At 38.7% G+C, this 18,337-nt stretch overlaps 1 protein-coding gene across 1 annotated transcript in view; it reads right to left on the bottom strand.

Annotated features, from left to right (window-relative positions):
• Positions 1 to 18,337, bottom strand: part of BMAL2 (basic helix-loop-helix ARNT like 2) — a 66,093-nt gene that overhangs the window by 32,171 nt on the left and 15,585 nt on the right. Inside the window, exons 2-7 of the mRNA XM_054037349.1 lie at positions 14,184 to 14,331; positions 9,023 to 9,061; positions 6,890 to 7,047; positions 2,897 to 2,976; positions 1,874 to 1,966; positions 478 to 595 (exon numbers count right to left, since the gene is read on the bottom strand). Coding sequence (XP_053893324.1) covers positions 478 to 595; positions 1,874 to 1,966; positions 2,897 to 2,976; positions 6,890 to 7,047; positions 9,023 to 9,061; positions 14,184 to 14,331 — 636 coding nt within the window. The remainder of the gene's footprint in view (positions 1 to 477; positions 596 to 1,873; positions 1,967 to 2,896; positions 2,977 to 6,889; positions 7,048 to 9,022; positions 9,062 to 14,183; positions 14,332 to 18,337) is intronic.

The following is an 18,337-nucleotide window of genomic DNA, read 5'->3' as shown; positions in this document are numbered from 1 at the left end:
GTGATCAGCTGCACAGTACATAATGTTCTCCATACTAGCAAAATAAGACTTGGTTAAATTAGGATTGACACTTAGCATTTTCAGAGAAGACAGTGATTCTTGGTATTGAAGCATTTTATCCCATGCTCGACTACATCAGGTCTTTTGTATTGACAAGACCTATCAAATACAAGAAAAAAAAAGTAGTATGCCTGGTTAAAAAAAATTCATACCAACTCTTGGTAAACGTCTAACAATGTAAACTTCAATCATTCTTATTACCTAAAATGAGTTCCTTTCTGATTCAGCTTTCAACTTGTTTGTGTATTCTAAGCAGCAGGTATGCATTCAAACATGTTTTGTTTGTACAAATCATATGAACGTGTTTGCACATATACGCATGCATGAATGCATTAATTTGCCTTACATAATAACTGAATTTAAAAACAAATGAAGGCATTACATTAAAAATCTGAGAACATTTAAATAGATGCTTACTTTTGGCATCTATAAGCTTTTCTCTTGGTGAAGCGTCTGAAGAGGATAGTTGCTCCTTCACTTTGGCAACATCTTTTGGATGCAAGTAGTCAAATAAACTTTGTCCAATCAAGCTGGCCTAGTGAAAAAATGTTAATTTAAAAGCTATGCATCATACACTCTATTCCGCATCTCCTCACCAAGTAAGTTAATGTTCAAGGCTGTTTTAGAAAAGGTCAGAATTCCCAGATATCTGAATTATTCTGTCTAAATTGTAACATTTATCCATTGAATTTGTTGTCAAATAACAGCTTTGTTGAATTCTTATTTTTGTTTCAATATTTTAATTAAAAGCATATGGACACTATAGAAATTAGTAAAAAACATAATTGCATTTCTGCCACCATCTCTTACCCATTAAGTTAAATGGTGAAATTGGAAAATCAGAGAATCATAGAATATCAGGGTTGGAAGGGACCTCAGGAGGTCATCTAGTCCAACCCCCTGCTCAAAGCAGGACCAATCCCCTGACAGATTTTTGCCCCAGATCCCTAAATGGCCTCCTCCAGGACTGAACTCACAACCCTGGGTTTAGCAGGCCAATGCTCAAACCACTGAGCTATCCCTCCCCCCATTCATTCATGTTGTTTTCCTATCTTTCAGTTTTTAATGTAAGGGTTGATGGTGTCTCTCACTGCTGGCTAGAGAAGGGTAAGGGGGCAGACAGCCTAATTTAAACTCTAAAAATGCTATGAGGAAAAATGGAAAAGTGGAAGGGGTTTAAAAGTAGATGTGGATGGCACAAAGGGTTCAAAAAGCTACTCATCAGCCACTGGGCAAGGCAGTTCAGGCCAGAAATTTCCAAGTAAATAACCCGCATCTTGGTAAAGGGGAGAGCACTAGACTAGTCTTCATTCTTTCTCCCTTTCCTGAACTAAAATGAGTCTAGATTGGTTGGTTTCCGCACTACAGATGTCAGTGCATGACTATTCAATCTTAAAACTGTTGAAACTAAGCAATTACCGAGTTGAGTTTCAATTTACTTGCACTGTTGAAATACTGGTTTTCTAAAGTTCAGAGAATCACTTCACCATCCAAAAGCCCAAATCTCTGTCAATAAAAGGTGGAAACAAGGACATCTTCAAAATATATTTTTCTCCTGGGCTGGTATGTAAATCATTTCCTGAAGATCATAGTTCTGAATTAGATGCCAGTAATTGCGTCAGGAATGTTCATTGTAGTTGCAGAATGCTTATAATTTCAAAGTAATGAACCTTTGGAGTAATTGTGTTGAAGAGGAAGCTAAAGCCAAAAGATTTAAAGAAATCATGCACGAAGAATGGTATTTATAACAAAACCAAACACATTATCTAGAAACTAATTTCATTTTAATAAAAAATGACTTGATTATAACTACCTGATCATAATTAAGTATCTTGCAGACTGATTCAGAGACAAAAAGAATTTTTCCTCTATCACATCCAACCACAAACAGGAACCCATCAGCAGCCTATAAATATAAAAATTAGTCTTTTATAAAATCATACAACACTGATGAAAAACAGCTATATAGAATGAGTATATTAACTAATGCACCTCAATATTTTAGGTGAATTACAATTTATTTAATAAAGAGATAGTATCAGAGGGGTAGTCGTGTTAGTCTGGATCTGTAAAAAGCGACAAAGAGTCCTGTGTCTGACAAAGTGGATGTTCACCCATGAAAGTTTATGCTCCAATATGTCTGTTAGTCTATGAGGTGCCACAGGATTCTTTGTCGCTTTTTAATAAAAAGAGACAAATTAAAATAATGGGAAATATCCAATCAGACCATGACACGCAGAGCTAAAAAACAAAAGTGGTTTTAGGAAAGAGCAGCTTAGCTGTAGAACAGCTTAACTTGGAGTTATTTTACAGATTCTTGCTAAAGGGTATTATTACATGCAATAGAATAGGCAAACTGTGGCAAATGAAAGTGTGATGAGAAAATATTGTAAGTAAAAACAGCTGCTTTCATAGGTTAATTTCCACATCTTTCAGTAACTGAAGTGTATACTTTGAAAACAAAATGAAGTGTAGAAAATTTGCAGACATAGTTAATGGAAATGAAAGATTTTTTTGTATAAGTGCACACACTTAGCTATTTAGAAAAATATAAAACATCCACCTAGCACATTTGTTATGCAGTTTTTATACAGATTTACGATACTCCTGGGTACAGTTTGTATAAATGCCCTATTAAACACATACAGTTTCCATGGCTTTTATAGAAAAATCCTGTGCATATGTTCTATTGTTAGAGTTTATAAACTGAGTCTTAGAAAGAATATCAAAGCACTGACTTGAAGGAAGAATGTAAGGAAAAGCCCTTTGCAGTCAACTGAAGTTAAGCCAGGCTTTAAAGAGGACATCACTTGATACATGGTTTGTTTTTACTTACCCTAAGGATTAATTGTCTCAGCTCACCATCCTGTAAAAATGAAGGCTTATATTGAACTTCTGCATAAGAACTAGTAGAACCTGCAAAACAGCAAGTTATTTATAAATGTTATAAAAGAAACAAAATGTAATCCTTTGTTTCCTATATAAACAAAGCTGCATTTTAATCAAATTCACATGTAGAACATGCACACAGTGCTTTTTAACCATAAAAAAAAAACAGTTTTCTGCTTTCTATACTGGAATGTACAAATTCACTTTTCTTTTAATAAAGAACTCATTAAACAGTCATAACCTCATCTCAGGAATTCCAGACCTATGCTAAAGCAAATGTGTTTGGGATAAAACACACAGAACACAAGACCAGATGTCTGCAAAAAATGAAGAACCCTGAGGAAAAAACAAGTAAAAAGGAAACAATTTCAAGGTGGTGACTATTTTAATTAGATCTTAACCAGACTCAAGGTTAGGACTTCAGTTCAAAATGAAAGAAGAGCTTCGTAAGTTATGCAAGAACTCATGCATGTTGCCAATGTAGTATGACACCTCTCTCTTTCTCTCTCTCTCTCTCTCTCACACACACACAAGTTTATTTTGAAGTATATTACTAGGATATTAATTTATAGATGACAAAAATACTCTGCCTTCATCTTTGAGATTTTATCTACACTACCCCTCATGCACAAATAACCTTGAGATGCGATAGGCAAAAGTGCAAAAAGGAGTTGGTACTCAGCAGCAGCAATTCAGGTAGTCAGTGCAAAATTGTAGAATAGATTTGTAGAATAGACCACATCCACTAGCATGGAACTGTCAAACAGCACAGGCCATGACAGCCTTACTCCTGAAAAAAGTGCCCTGATACCTTTAGCAAGTGTTCAGCATCTCTTGTTTTAGGTCTCCTCAGAGATAGCACCTCTAACAGAACTTTCCCCTTAGAAGCCCTCTACTCCAAACCACACTGCATCTTCCCTTCCCCAAACTGGATAATATTACACAAACCGAGAACAGCCAAACTAACTGTCAGTAACATCACCGATTGGATTTTGCATTACTTCTGTGCAGAACCGCTGTGTTTTTCATTTTAGAATCGATCATTCATTACATATCATTAAGAATATCACCTACGTAATAAGGGAAGTGGTGTTTAGGAGAACTAAAGACACTTCTACCTACAAGCAAATGACAGATTAAACATTTTTGTAGTCCTAGCTTTGATAGATGTCTAACTTTACCTGAATCCTGCCCGCACCATCAAACATTGCTTAACATATGAAAAAGGTTCCGCCATCCTTCTATATCCTGAGCTCTCTGCATGACCTCTGTGTTTTAAGATCCATAAGTTTTCCCCTCTTTAAGTACTGTTTGATGGAGCAATTCCTTCAGTCAGACGCTTTTTGCATGTTCCCCCCCAGCTGCCCAATGGCACGCCTGCCATGGCAGATATTCTGGCTTCATTTTTAACATGTTTTAGATTATATTTCCATCTTTTCTGGATAACTTTAGAGACAAGGGGTTGTTAAACTCTCTGATGAATCTTGCATGTGTTCTAAACTCTTTCCATTTAATACCTAGTATTTTCTCCTGAGGCATTTGCTTTTGAAGGCATTTAGGCAGGTCTAAACCTTTGGTGGATATCCAGCTTTCACATCCACACATTAGGTGGAAATAACATTTGAGTTGAAGATTAGCAGTTTGGTCTTTAACTAGTGGCTTTTTAATGACCAAATCTTTTTTCAGCTGTTGAATGCAGCTGCCACTTTGCTAATTCATTACATTATTTCTTTTTGACTATCCCCTGGGATAAACATTTTGAAAACAGCAGGCCTACATAACTTGCATCCAAGAATCCTAAAAGAGTTGGTTGAGAAGATCTCTAAAATCACTATTAATTTTTAGCAAATCATGACAACTAGAAGAGTGCTAACATTGTACCCATGTTCAAAAAGGGGCAAGAGGGATGTCTCGGATAAATAGCTGGTTAGCTTGACACCAATCCCAGGCAAAATAATGGAAAAGCTGATACAGGATTAAAGAATGTGAATATAATTAACACCAGTCAATGCAGCTGTACAGAAAATAAGTCTTGTCAAACAAACCTGATTTCATTTTTTGATGACACAAACTTGGTTGATGCAGATGTAGATGTATTTAGACTTTTGTGAGGCATCTCACCTCACAACGTTCTAATTAAAAAACTAGCACTACACAATATCAATACATAATGTTAAATGGAAGAACTGGCTAACTGACAGATCTCAAATTAGTAGTCATCAATGGGGGGACTCAGCATCAAATGGGAATGTTTCTAGTGGTGTTCTGCAGGGATCAGTTCTAGACCTGATGCTATTCAGTATTTTCATCAATGATCTAGAAGCAAATATAAAATCACTGCTATAAAACTTACTTGACACAGACCACTGGAGTACTAAATAATGAGGAGGACAAGGTAATCATACAGACTGATCTGGATCGCTTGGTGACCTAGGTAAACAGAGTTTACCCCCTGGACATTTGGGGAATTAGTTTGGTAGATTAGTTTACCACTTTACTGATGGCCCAATTCGGAAATTAAGGCAGGCACACCTGTAATACTTCACTTGGCCACAAGTAGATGTGCAAGGACAGCATGCACCTGTTACACAATCCTTGGATGTATGAACACGAGATTAGCGAGTAAGACCAAGAAGGTGAGTTTATCTCAATATATGGCACCAGTGAGAACGATACTGGAACACTGTACTTCTGGTATCCCCGCTTTAAAAAGAGATATGGAAAAATTGGAGAGGGTAAAGAAAAATGCCACAATAATGATCTGAGGACTGGAAAAAATGCCTTATAGTGAGTGACTTTAAAGAGTTCAATCTGTTTAGTTTATCAAAATGAAGACCAAGAGGTGACCGGACTGTAGAAAATACCAGGTACTAAAGGGCCCTTTAATCTAGCAGAAAAAGGTATAACAAGAACCAATGGCTGGAAATTAAAGCCAGACAAATTCAAATTAGAAATAAGGCACTTGCTTGAACCCCATTGTCTAGAGGAAGAATACTATTGCTTTGGAGAGGATGCATCATAGGACAACAACAAAACTGATTCTATTGAATAAGTCACAAGAGCCAAAAGTTATGGGACTTTTATTGCAAAAGGAGGAAATTCTGATGTAACTGATAAGTTTACGAGTTATTTTTTACACTAATAAAAGCTTCAAAATCTCGAAGACAAGGTAAAAATAAAAACTAGGAGCAGCTAAGAGAATTTAAACAGAACTAGTGTGTGTGTGTGTGTGTGTGTGTGTGTGTGTGTGTGTGTGTGTATATATATATATATATATGTTGTACCTTATAGATACACCTCTGCCACGATATAACGCTGTCCTCGGGAGCCAAAAAATCTTACCACGTTATAGGTGAAACCGTGTTATATCGAACTTGCTTTGACCACCGAAGTGCGCAGGCCCCCCTCCCCCGCCCCCCCGGAGCACTGCTTTACTGCGTTATATCCGAATTCACGTTATATCGGGGTAGAGGTGTGTAACTAATGTAACACTGACAACAAATGAAGTGCATGCAAGAGTTCAAGATACACGTAAAACTATGTCTGGGGAAGACGACTTAGATACATGGTAATACAAATAACCAACAGCAAGGGACATGAGAGTAAGTAAATCTAAAGAGCAGACATGTTGACTCAGCTGAATTTTTGTTCCTAAACTTATGTTTCAAATGTAACTGCTTCTTGCCACAGCATTTCACTCTAGTCTTTGCTATCATATAAAACTTTACATTTCTTCCTAAATAACTAAATGTATGAACAATCTCTAAAATAACGTGCAATTTCTTCAAAATTCAATCTTTTGGTAAATATATTTAATGAACCTGAGAGTTGAATTCTCTAAGTATAGATACAGAACAGCTAACAGTTATAGAACTGTAAAGAAATTCCGTTGTGTAATTCCCATTAAATAAAGAAATTATAAAATCAGTTTTTAACTTACCTTTTAATGACTTGAAATGCTGCACAGCCATTCGTAATACTGTAAGTTTGTCTAATTTACGTGCCATAGGATTGCACTGAGGTATCATAGCAGATAATTCTTCTATCAAGTTATTCATTTTATCTCTTCTTCGTTTTTCTGTTTGACTATGAGCTTCCCTAAGAAGAAAAGTATTTTAAGCAAAGTTCAAAATACATACATTTTTCACTAGATTTTCCCCTGTGCTATACACATCAACTTTATCAGGGGGACAGATTGTATTGTGAGAAATAACACCATTCCGAAAGAACTTATGTACAATGCACATATTTGACAGCTAATCTGTCACCTGATTCGCCTGAAATATGCAGCAGCTGCTCATGGAAAATGGTGTGATGTGAAATTTTGAAAATAAAACCAAAGCAGCATGAACTTGCTCATAAGTGGTTGCAACAAAAGAGAAGTGTTTTGTCTCTGTTCTTTCCCATAATTCTGAATTTGATCTTACAGAAAACATTCCCCTCTATGTATATACCTGTGGCTGCAGATTACTTTTAAGGACCAATTTTGAAGAAAATCTCTGGTTTTACAGACAAGTTAATTTTGACTTTTCTTCCAAAGCAACCAATTTTTTTTAAATATCTGGATTAGTTATCCCACAATAGTGTTGTTTCTCCTTTTTTCCCCTCTCTAAAATCTTGGCATTTGCTTCTGTCCCATCCATCCCCAGACTAAAACTTTTTTCCTGACACCAGGTAGTCATATACTCTGTTTGCCTTTACCTCTGTGTCTATACAACGGAAGACAGAGACTTAGTTCTATAGTGTAGCCATAGCTTTACAGTGGCACAGCTGCACCGCAGTAGTGCTGCTAGCACAGGCACTCTAAGCCGAAGGGAGAGAGCTCTCCTGTCAACTTAATTACTCCAGTCCCCGGAAGCCTCGCTAGCTATGTCAGCAGGAGAAGCTCTCCTGTCGACATAGTGCTGTCCACACTGGCGCTGAGGTCAGTGTAACTTACATTGTTCAGGGGAGTGGCTTATTCACATCCCTGAGCGACATAATTTATACTGATGTAAACTGTAGTGTGGTATATAACCTAATAGACAAACCATTGGGGGAAGTTCCCAGCTCAGTTGTACAACACCTGGAGAACCCAATGAACAGGTAGTTTATTGCAACTGGGATAGATGGATTCAGGGGACTGGATGGTGCAGAATGCATTTCACAGCTGCTAATGAACAAAGTTTTATGATTTGCAGGCAAGAAAGGAGATTAAGGTCACAAACAGGTTCCCCAGTGAAGCTTCAGCAAAACAACAGTGGAGGAATATACTACTGAACCAAGCCCTAAAATATTCCTCTCGTGAACTGCATGCATAACTTTATGTTTTTTGATTAGTGAACAAAGCAATTCAAAACAAAATTAAGAACAAAATGTGAAAGTTAACAAAGAACAGGATTTTATATACAGAATCTCACTAATCACTGGGACACCCATTGAGAACTGAATTTTGTGTTTAACAAGTAAACCAAACAGCAAGGATAGTATATCACTAGGGACTTGTTGATTTAGTTTGACAATTACTGTTTAGATTTAAATGATCAGATACTAGTTCTGAGTAAATATAAAAGGATGTTTACTAATTATTGTATAATAATAAAGATTTTGGTAAAGTGAGATCACATTACAGGACTCTGCAATTAAATCTTTGCTGAGAAGAAAGGAATGACCAGGATTTTTTGTTTGTCAATGCCACAGTGTGCTGATTAGTGGATTACGGATTAGAAACATTTGACTGTTAAATTACAAAGTTCTTCAATTCACAGAGGTAGATTGTCAAATTTACACCAGCTGTCCCCTAGTTTAAACATGCCATGAATACATTACATTAACTAATATATACCTAGTAAAACCACAAGGTTGAAATTTTCAAAGCCAAAGACGGGATTTAGCTATACAATTTACACTGCAATAAATGGAAAATTAAACCCCCAATCAACTTTGAAATTTCAACATGAGTTTAGAAAAAAGTTTAAGAACATTGGAAACATTAAGTATTTGAAAACTTATAACAAAACTATGAATTATGATTTTAGATTTTGGTATATTCAGTCCCAGTCCCAGAAAAATGAACTTCTCCAAATTACTATACCTGAAATATTTAATTTTTACATGTTCTCCATCTTCACTCCTAGAAAAACAGAGTATAATTTTACATTATATATTTAAAATTTTTTAAAAACAGTACATTAATTTAAAAAGATACAGGAAACATTGCTTATTAATGCACGAAGTTCTAGAAGTCTCAATTCTTTAGGAACTATTCCATAACGCAAAACCAAAACATAATAAACTGCACTAAATTTAACTTTGAATGTTGACACAGTTTAAATTTTATAGTCGAATAATAATGGAACACATGATTAGTTTAGGCCCCACATTTGGTCTACCATAAATCTTGTAATTTGGTGAGAAATGTTCCACAGATTTTTAACAGTCATACTATTGCCAAGAAAAACAAACCAACCACCAGTTTACGATGGACTAAAATATTTTGTACTTTGTCCAGTCAGCACATTTTTCTAAACATAGCAGGAACATTAGTGATACCAGTCTATAAAAATATAAATGACAAATCTATATGGTCTTCTGTCATGAGAAGCTAGGGGAAAAATGGTAAATATTTGCTAATGGAATGAAAGTGGTCAGCATACAAAAATTCTGGAAAAAAGTATTTACAAGTGTAAGAATATACTGTAGCTGGTACATTGTCACTGATCTGAATAACTTGCCCCTAACTTCCAGTTTCCCACCCCGCCCCCCACCAGCCTCATCTTCCCCATCAACCAGGAATCTTGTCCTAACCCATTCCTTACTCCTTGCAGGTCTGACTCTTACCCGCCCCCCGCATTCAAATCAGACAACTTTCTCTTCCACACTGCCTGGTCCCAGAAGGAGGTCAGTAAGAGCATAGGAGGACAGGCTCGCTGTCTCAGTGCACAGACTGCAGCAACCCAGAGCAGCAATTGCAGGGAAAGTCCTGGTCAGTCTTGAGCTGGAGCATGATCAATGCAAGTGAAATCTTCAGGGAAATTCAGCTCAGTTTCTGAGCACATAATCACAGAAAAGTAGAGTTGAACGGGACCTCAAGAGATCATGTAGTCCATCCTATGGTGCTGTGGCAGGACTACATATACCTAAGCCATTCCTGACAGATGTTTGTCTAATCTGTTCTTAGAAACCTCTCATAGTGGGGATTCCACAACCTCTCTTGGAAGCCTATTCTAGTACTTAACTATCCTTAGATAATTTTTCCTATTATCTAACTGTGACAGACCATACCCTTATGTTCACCACTTTTACAAAACTATGATGCATTTTGTACAAAGCATGCCTTGTGAGGCATCATTTGAAAATTCATAATCTACTGAACATTGTCGTCTTGATAAAATATGTGCAGCAACATTGTATGCAAGGTTAAAAGATTTTACTGTATGGCATTGCTGAGACATGCTCCAAGTTAAGAAAAGCAATCCAAACGAGTTCCTCAGGGAAAAAAAGGACAGCACCTCAGCCAGATGTCAACATAGTCAAGTGGACTATTACCCGGTAGAGCAGCCATTCTTTGGCAGGAAAAAGAGTCTGAGCAAGAAATTTACATTTTGGCAGTGGAACAGCAGGGGCTTGCACTCCAAAACAGATTTGCTGTTGCCTGAACCTAAGCTGGAGAGGATTCTCTCAAAGAAGAAGGGGGAACACAGGATACACATCACCTCTCCCCTCATATTTACTCATGCATCATCAATATTTGAAAGACAAAGGAAACATCAATGAACTGGGGGACTGGTCCTTACTGAAGGAATTCAGCCAGTAAAAGCATGTGGTGAGAAAAACCTTTACTTTGAATTCATTTAGCTTGTACTGCACAGAAGGAAAGAACTGGTCAGTACCAAGACACACACTTCTGGAGACAAGTCTGGGACTGGGAATTTGCTGGTGTCACTCTACAATATAATTCAAGAGTGAATGGGCTAGAAGCGCTCATATCATTGAGCTTGGTGTGATTTTGTATGCTAGAAGCTGTATGTGAACAGGACAGGAGTGATTGTTCTCACAGCAAAGCAGTGTGAAATGCACCCCCAGTTGTAGGGTTGAGAGAACACAGCTGTTCAACTGTCCAGATTGTACCCTGGGGAATGTCACCCTAACCTAAATCTCCTTTGCTGCAGATCAAACCAATTAGTTCTTGTCTTACTTTCAGTGGACATAAAGAACAATCAATGACTGGCCTCTTCATAACAACACTTAAGATATTTGAAGACTATTATCAGGTCCTCAACATAATCTTCTCTTCTCAAGGCTACACCTGTCCAGTTGTTGTTTTTTTAACCTTTCATCATAGTTCAGATTTTCTAGACCTTTTATAATTTATATTGCTCTCCTCTGGAATCTCTCTGATTTGTCCACATCTATCTTAAAGTATTGGACACAGTATTCCAGCTGAGGCCTCATGTAGTATGGGACAATTACCTCCCGTGTCTTACATACAACACTCCTGTTAAATATGCCCCAGAACATTAGCCTTTTTCGCAACTGCATCACATCATTGGCTAATATTCAATTTTGATCGACTATAATCACCAGCTACTTTTCCGTAGTACTAATGCCCAGCTAGTTAGTTCCCATTTTGTGGTTCTTCATTTGATTTTTATTTAAGTGTATTACTTTGCACTTGTCTTTACTGAATTTTGTATGGTTGATTCAGACCAATTCAGGATGCCCCAGCATCCCTTTTTCCCCACTCCTCTCCCCAGGGCAAATCACGGGGCAGGAACTTCCCCAACTCTCAGGGGAGCCATGCGGGCTCTCCCCAACCATCCCTGGGATACAGCATATGGTGCCATGGCCCACCTTCCTGGGATAACAGCCTTCTATTGCTAGCTAATATAGTTAATTTCTGTAGCTCAAGCTGTCTTGCAGTGCTGAAACTTTAGGGTTCAAACTCTGCTGATGACACATGATTTGGGCAGGCAGGAGAGGGTAGAAAGATGAGGGCAGTTTTACAACCAAGTTCTGTGGTATACCTTTTTCTTTTTTTAAAAAAGACACCTTCAAAGTTACATACAATAAAAATAAGTGAATTTTCTATATAAATAAATCACTTGAAATAGCATTACCATATTTAGCAAATAAAAAAAAAGAGGACCCTCCACGGGCCCTGGCCCCGCCCATTTCCCCACCTCCAGCCCTGCCCCAACTCCGCTCCTTCCCCGCCCCAACCCCGTCCTAACTCCGCCCCCTCCTCCCTCCCGCTCCCAGCCACGCGAAAAGGGCTGCCCGAGCGCTACCGGCTTCACGGTTTGCCGGGCAGCCCCCAGACCCTGCGCCCCCGGCTGGCGCTTCCCCAGCGCAGCTGGAGCCCGGGAGGGGAAGCACCGAGCCGGGGGCGCAGGGTCTGGAGGCTGCCTGGCAAACCGTGAAGCCGGTAGCGCTTGGGCTTCGGGCAGCCCCTATGCCTCCGGACCCTGCACCCCCAGCCGGGCACTTCCCCTCCCGGGCTCCGGCGGCGCAGGGTCCGGAGGCATGAGGGCTGCCCAAAGCCCGTAGCGCTCGGCTCTTAAACAGAGCCGAAGAGTCCGGGGAGGAACAGAGCCGCAGCGGGAGGGGAAGCGCCCAGACGGCATTTTCCCGGACATGTTCGGCTTTTTGGCAATTCCCCCCGGACGGGGGTTTGATTGCCGAAAAGCCGGACATGTCTGGGAAAAACCGGACGTATGGTAACCCTAACTTGAAACATCAGACTTATTGTTGACAGACAACCTTAATTCTGCCTCCATGTGCTCAGGATAGAGTATAATCATGTTATTAAAAACAATTTTTTTTAATAGAACCTGCCTCATTAAGTACAGTGGTCCAATGAATGAGGGGGCCGAATTAAGGTTGCCTGCGCAATCCAATCTGGAATTTTCTGACTTTTGAATGCTTGATTTGGCAACCTAAATAAATATTTTTAAATATATTTTTGTATGTAACTGATGTTTAATTTCTGAGGCATGATACATTTGAATTATAGTATACTGTACCAGAAATTTGGTTATATAAGCTGTCTAAACAAATTTTAGTCAATGAGGTCTGGTTGGCTCAGGGAATTGTCAATGACTAGATTCAGAGCACTTCAGAAACTCTAGATTCCTGGTTAAAATTAGTATACAGTAATTATCTGTCCAGGGCTTGAAAAATCGACTTTTTGTTGAGTTTGAAATTTCCCATGGAACATTGGAATCCTGTGCCATAAGTTCTGCAGGAGCTAAAGCTGTTAATTTTTCAGAAATGGATTTGTTTGGACTATTTATTTTAAAACCTTAAGAGGTGCAGGGAACATCTGAACATATCATGTGACAGTGGAAGTCAAATGTTTACATTCTGGACACACATTGTAGTTTGTTGAGGTTCAGGAAAAGAAACTACTTTCACTGATACAAATGCAGCATGGTGATTTTATTTTCATTTTATTAACATGATTCTCAAGCTGTAGTCTGTGGACTAAAAAGTCTAGAGAGAGATTGCTGGTCCTGTGTGCTGACTCTCTTCCTTCCTTCCAGCTGCTAAACAACATTCAAAATACACCTTAAAGTACAATACTTTCCTAACAGTATTTTCCATGTATGCAATCACTGTAGCTGCCCCAGGGATGTTGTGTGCTTGTGGATGGGAGAGGAGCAGTCCACAAGCTAATCTCAGTATTACAGCATGCTCCACATTATGAAAGAGTTTGAGAACTCCAGCATCAAATCTTTCTAGGTTGCACTTCTGTATAGATGCTTCTGTGACTGCCTACCCACTTCATCATTACACCAGCACCATATATTCCAGTTCTAGGTTTAATAGCTAATTAGCCAATCAACCAGACACTTTAAGTAATATTCTTGTTTGTATTTATGTAACAACATAAACATATGTAGCATAGGGTTTGTAATAACCGTATGCTACAGGTTAGCATGCCTTTACTGAAAAAAGGGGGATAGAAAAAAAGTTATGGTTTGAAATTCTAGCCCCAAGGTCTTGGACCAGAAAATGCCATTATAGAAATCCACCTAAAATCAACTCCAGGGAGTCAGGACCCCATCTGTCTACAGTTCTTGATCACCCAGGATTTCCAAAGAATGGATGTGCAATATTGCTTTCCTTTAAAATAAATATAATGTAATGGGAAATGGCACAAAAACATGACGAAGTTAAGCAAGAACAGATGCTTGCCTCCAACTGGTATTGTCTCATCATGATGTAGAGAAGAGTAGAAGCAGATCACTTACTGGTTATCAAAATCACTTCCTTTGCGCTTTTTTGGAGACTCAACAGCAAATGTGTTGAACGAACAGGCAGTGTCAGGGTTGGTTATTGGATTCATAAGGGTGGAGACTGCAGAGGCAACACACTGGCTCCCTTCCATCACAAGATTATCTGTAAATGAAAAAAAAATTATGACAATAAGCAGAAGAGTATTATTCGTTCATTTTTATTTTGATCTTAAAAACAACTCTCCACCAAAAAGTACCTCATCCAGAGCTCTGGGTGTCTTTGACATACACTTAAATCCACAATACCAGAAGTGGTACAATATAAATTGTCAAATGAAGCAGCATTTCCCCTTTCCCCCTAACCCTAATAAAACTTCATCTAACCACCAGTCAATAGAACCAATAATACTTAAAATGCATTCCCCATATGCACAATCCCCCCAGCTACAATCCCATCCTGTAATATCTCAGGCTTCCAAAAAAAGGCATGCTTATACAGATGAGCTTTCCAGAGTGAGCAGAAGATCAAAATATTGGGGCTTTTTCAAGCCAGGGACCAAGCACAAACAAAACCTTACAAAGATACATATACAGTATATAAAAAGACATTCTAAATGACTAACAAATTTCTACAGCTCTATACTTTAAAAAGCAGCTAGGCATCCTAAAAATGTTTTGTACAAATAGAATCATAGAAATGTACGACTGGAAGGATCTTGAGAAGTGATGAAATCCAGCTCCCTGCACTGAGGTATGGCCAAGTAAACCTAGACCATTCCTGATAGGTGTTTGTCCAATCTGTTTTTAAAAACCTGCAATGATGGCGATTCCACAACCTCCCTTGGAAGCCTATTCCAGAGCTTAACTATCCTTATAGTTAGAACACTTTTCTTAACAGCTAACCTAAATCTCCTTTGCTGCAAATTAATCCCATTACTTCTTGTTCTACCATCAGTGGACATGGAAAACAATCACAGTCCTCTTATAACAGCCCTTAACATATCTGAAGACTCATCAAGTCCCCACTTAGACTTCTTTTCTCAACACTAAACATGCCCAATTCCTTCAACTTTTCCTCATAGGTCAGGTTTTCTAACCTTTCATCATTTTTGTTCTCTCCTCTGGATTCTGTCCAGTTTATCCACATCTTTCCTAAAGTCTGGTGCCCAGAATTGTACAAAGTACTCCAGCTGGGGCCTCATGAGCGAGGAGTACAGGACAGTTACCTCCCATGTCTTACATACAACACTCCAGTTAATACACTCCAGGATGCTATTAGCCTCTCACAACTGCATCACCTTGTTGACTCATGTTCAATCTGTGATCCACTATAACCCCCCAGATCCTTTTCAGCATTATTACCAGCTATCCAGTTATTCCCCATTTTGTGGTTGTGCGTTGATTTTTCCTTTCTAACCAAAGTACTTTGCATTTGTCTTTATTGAATTTCATCTTGTTGATTTGAGATCAATTCTACAATTTATCAAGATCATTTTGAATTCTAATCCTGTCCTTCAAAGTGCTTTCAACCCCTCCTTGCTTGGTGTCATCCACAAATTTTATAAGCATTCTTCCCATTCCATTATAGTACTGGACCCTTGTGGGACCCTACTAGATATGCTCTCCCAGTTTAACCACTAGTAACTATTCTTTCAATCAATTATGCACCCACCTTATAGTAATTCCATCTAGACTGCATTTCTCAAGGTTGCTTATGAGAATAATAGGTGGGACTGTGTCAAAATCCTTACTAAAAATCAAGATACATCATGTCTACTGTTTCCCCTTATCTACCAACCCAGTAACACCATCGAAGAAGGAAATTAGGTTGGTTTGGCATGATTTTTCTTTGAAAAAAATCCATGCTGGCTATTCTTTATAATTTTATTATCCTCTAGATGCTTACAAATTGATTAATTATTGTTCCAGTATCTTTTCAAGTACTGAAGTTAGGCTGACTAAGCCATAATTCTCCAGGTCCTCTGTTCCCCTTTTTAAAGATAGGTACTATGTTTTCCCTTCTGCATTTCCTCAGGGTCCTCACCCATCCTCCATGAAGGTACTTACTAATGGTTCCAAGCTTGCTTCAGCTAGTTCTTTAGGTATCCCAGATGAATTTCATCAGGATCTGCTGACTTGACTACCTCTAATTTATCTAAATATTCTTTAACCTGTTCTTTCCCAGTTTTGACCTGTGTTCCTTCCCCCTACTTAAAATTAATTGTGTTGAGTATCTGGTCACCATTAATCTTTTTAGTGAAGACTGAAGCAAAATAGGTATTAAACACTTCAACCTTCCTGATGGGATCAGTTATTAACTCTCCTTCCCTGCATAGTAAATGATTTACTACCATTTTCAAATCAGGCAAGAAAAGTTACACATGTGTACGTAGGTACCTGGAATTCTTCAAGATGTGTTGGCCATCAGACATACTCCATTTAAGGTATGTGTGCTGGATTGGGTCACAGAGACCCCCTTGGGACTGCCATGTGATGGGTTCAGAGGTAGTCTCAGCACTTTTTCCCTGCCAGCTTGGGACTTCAGAATCCTGCCTTGTTGAGCCAGACATGCTAGCCTGCTGCAAACACAGACCTAGGTCTGAACCATGTCCTCAAAGCTACAGACTTAAGCTGTTTTCAGTTAAGAAGTGCTCCTGTCTCCAGCACCCAGATACCCAGTTCCCAATGGGATCCAAACCCCAAATAAATCTGTTTTACTCTGTATAAAGCGTATACAGGGTAAACTCAAATTATCTGCCCTCTATAACACTGATCGAGAGATATGCACAGCTGTTTGCTCCCCCAGGCATTAATTACTTATTCTGGGTCAAGTAATAAGCAAAAGTGATTTTATTAAGTATAAAAAGTAGGATTTAAGTGGTTCCAAGTAATAACAGACAGAACAAAGTAAGTTACCAAGCAAAATAAAACAAAAACATGCAAGTCTAAGCCCAATACACCAAGAAACCAATTACAGATAAATTCTTACCCTCAGAGATGTTCCAAAAAGCTTCTTTCACAGTCTAAACTCCTTCCTAGTCTGGGCCCAATCCTTTCCCCGGTACAGTTCTTGTTAGCTCCAGCTCAGGTTGTAACTAGGGGATCTCTCATGACTGTAACCTCCTTTGTTCTGTTGCATCCCCTTTTATAGCTTTGGCACAAGGCAGAAATCTTTTGTCTCTCTGGGTCCCCACCCCTTCTAAATGAAAAAGCACCAGGTTTAAGATGGATTTCAGTACCAGGTGACATTGATCACATGTCTGTGAGACCCCAAGCCTTCATTCTTCCCAGCCTGACTCACAGGAAGGCTTGCAAGTAAACAGAGCCATCTACAGATAATTGTCCTGGTTAATGGGAGCCATCAAGATTCCAAACCACCATTAATGGCCCACACTTTGCATAATTACAATAGGACCTCAGAGTTATATTTCATATTTCTAATTTCATATACTAGTGATACATTTATACAAATAGGATGAACACACTCAGTAGATTATAGGCTTTGTAATGATACCTTACAAGAGACCTTTTGCATGAAGCATATTCAAGTTACATTATATTCACACTCATTAGCATATTTTCATAAAATCATATGGAGTACAATGTCAGAGTATGCATGTGCACCAGAATGGAGTCTTTTGGCAAGCAGTGTCTGCTGTGCCCACAAATGTGCCCTAGAATTCAATGCCCCATAATGAGGGCATAAAAGGACAGAATGGGAGAAATGCCACTGTCTCCTCTCCACAGCAAAATCCAGGTGACACAGGTCTAAAAGGGATAGAGGATGAGTCATAGAATACGTAATATGGCCAATGCCTCTTTAAGAAGTCCAGTTACTGCATAGGCAAGCAACTTTCCTTTCTTATTCAAATGCTTGGCCTTTGGCTACTTGACTAATTACGGTGACTTCCAAGCAATGGACCAATGAAATAGAGATTGGAGCTCAGAGTCTTAGGACAACAGAGATTGTAACATAGCCTTTCCAAACTCAGCATCTAGTCTGGAAGCTTCAATGACAGCGCACTGCTTTGAAAATGTGTGAACAAATTCCCAGGTGTCTGCTTCGCATAGGTCCACAAAAGGAAAACAATTTCAAAGATGCTGTAGAAGCTGCCTAACTGAAGGTAAAATGAGCTCTGAGAGAAGCAGGAGGACCCACTTTAGCCACT

The sequence above is a fragment of the Malaclemys terrapin genome, chromosome 1 (genome assembly GCF_027887155.1).
Source record: "Malaclemys terrapin pileata isolate rMalTer1 chromosome 1, rMalTer1.hap1, whole genome shotgun sequence".
In the NCBI taxonomy this organism is placed as follows: domain Eukaryota; kingdom Metazoa; phylum Chordata; order Testudines; family Emydidae; genus Malaclemys; species Malaclemys terrapin.
Note: the sequence above shows the minus strand (reverse complement) of the source record. Positions and strands in the feature narration are given on the sequence as shown.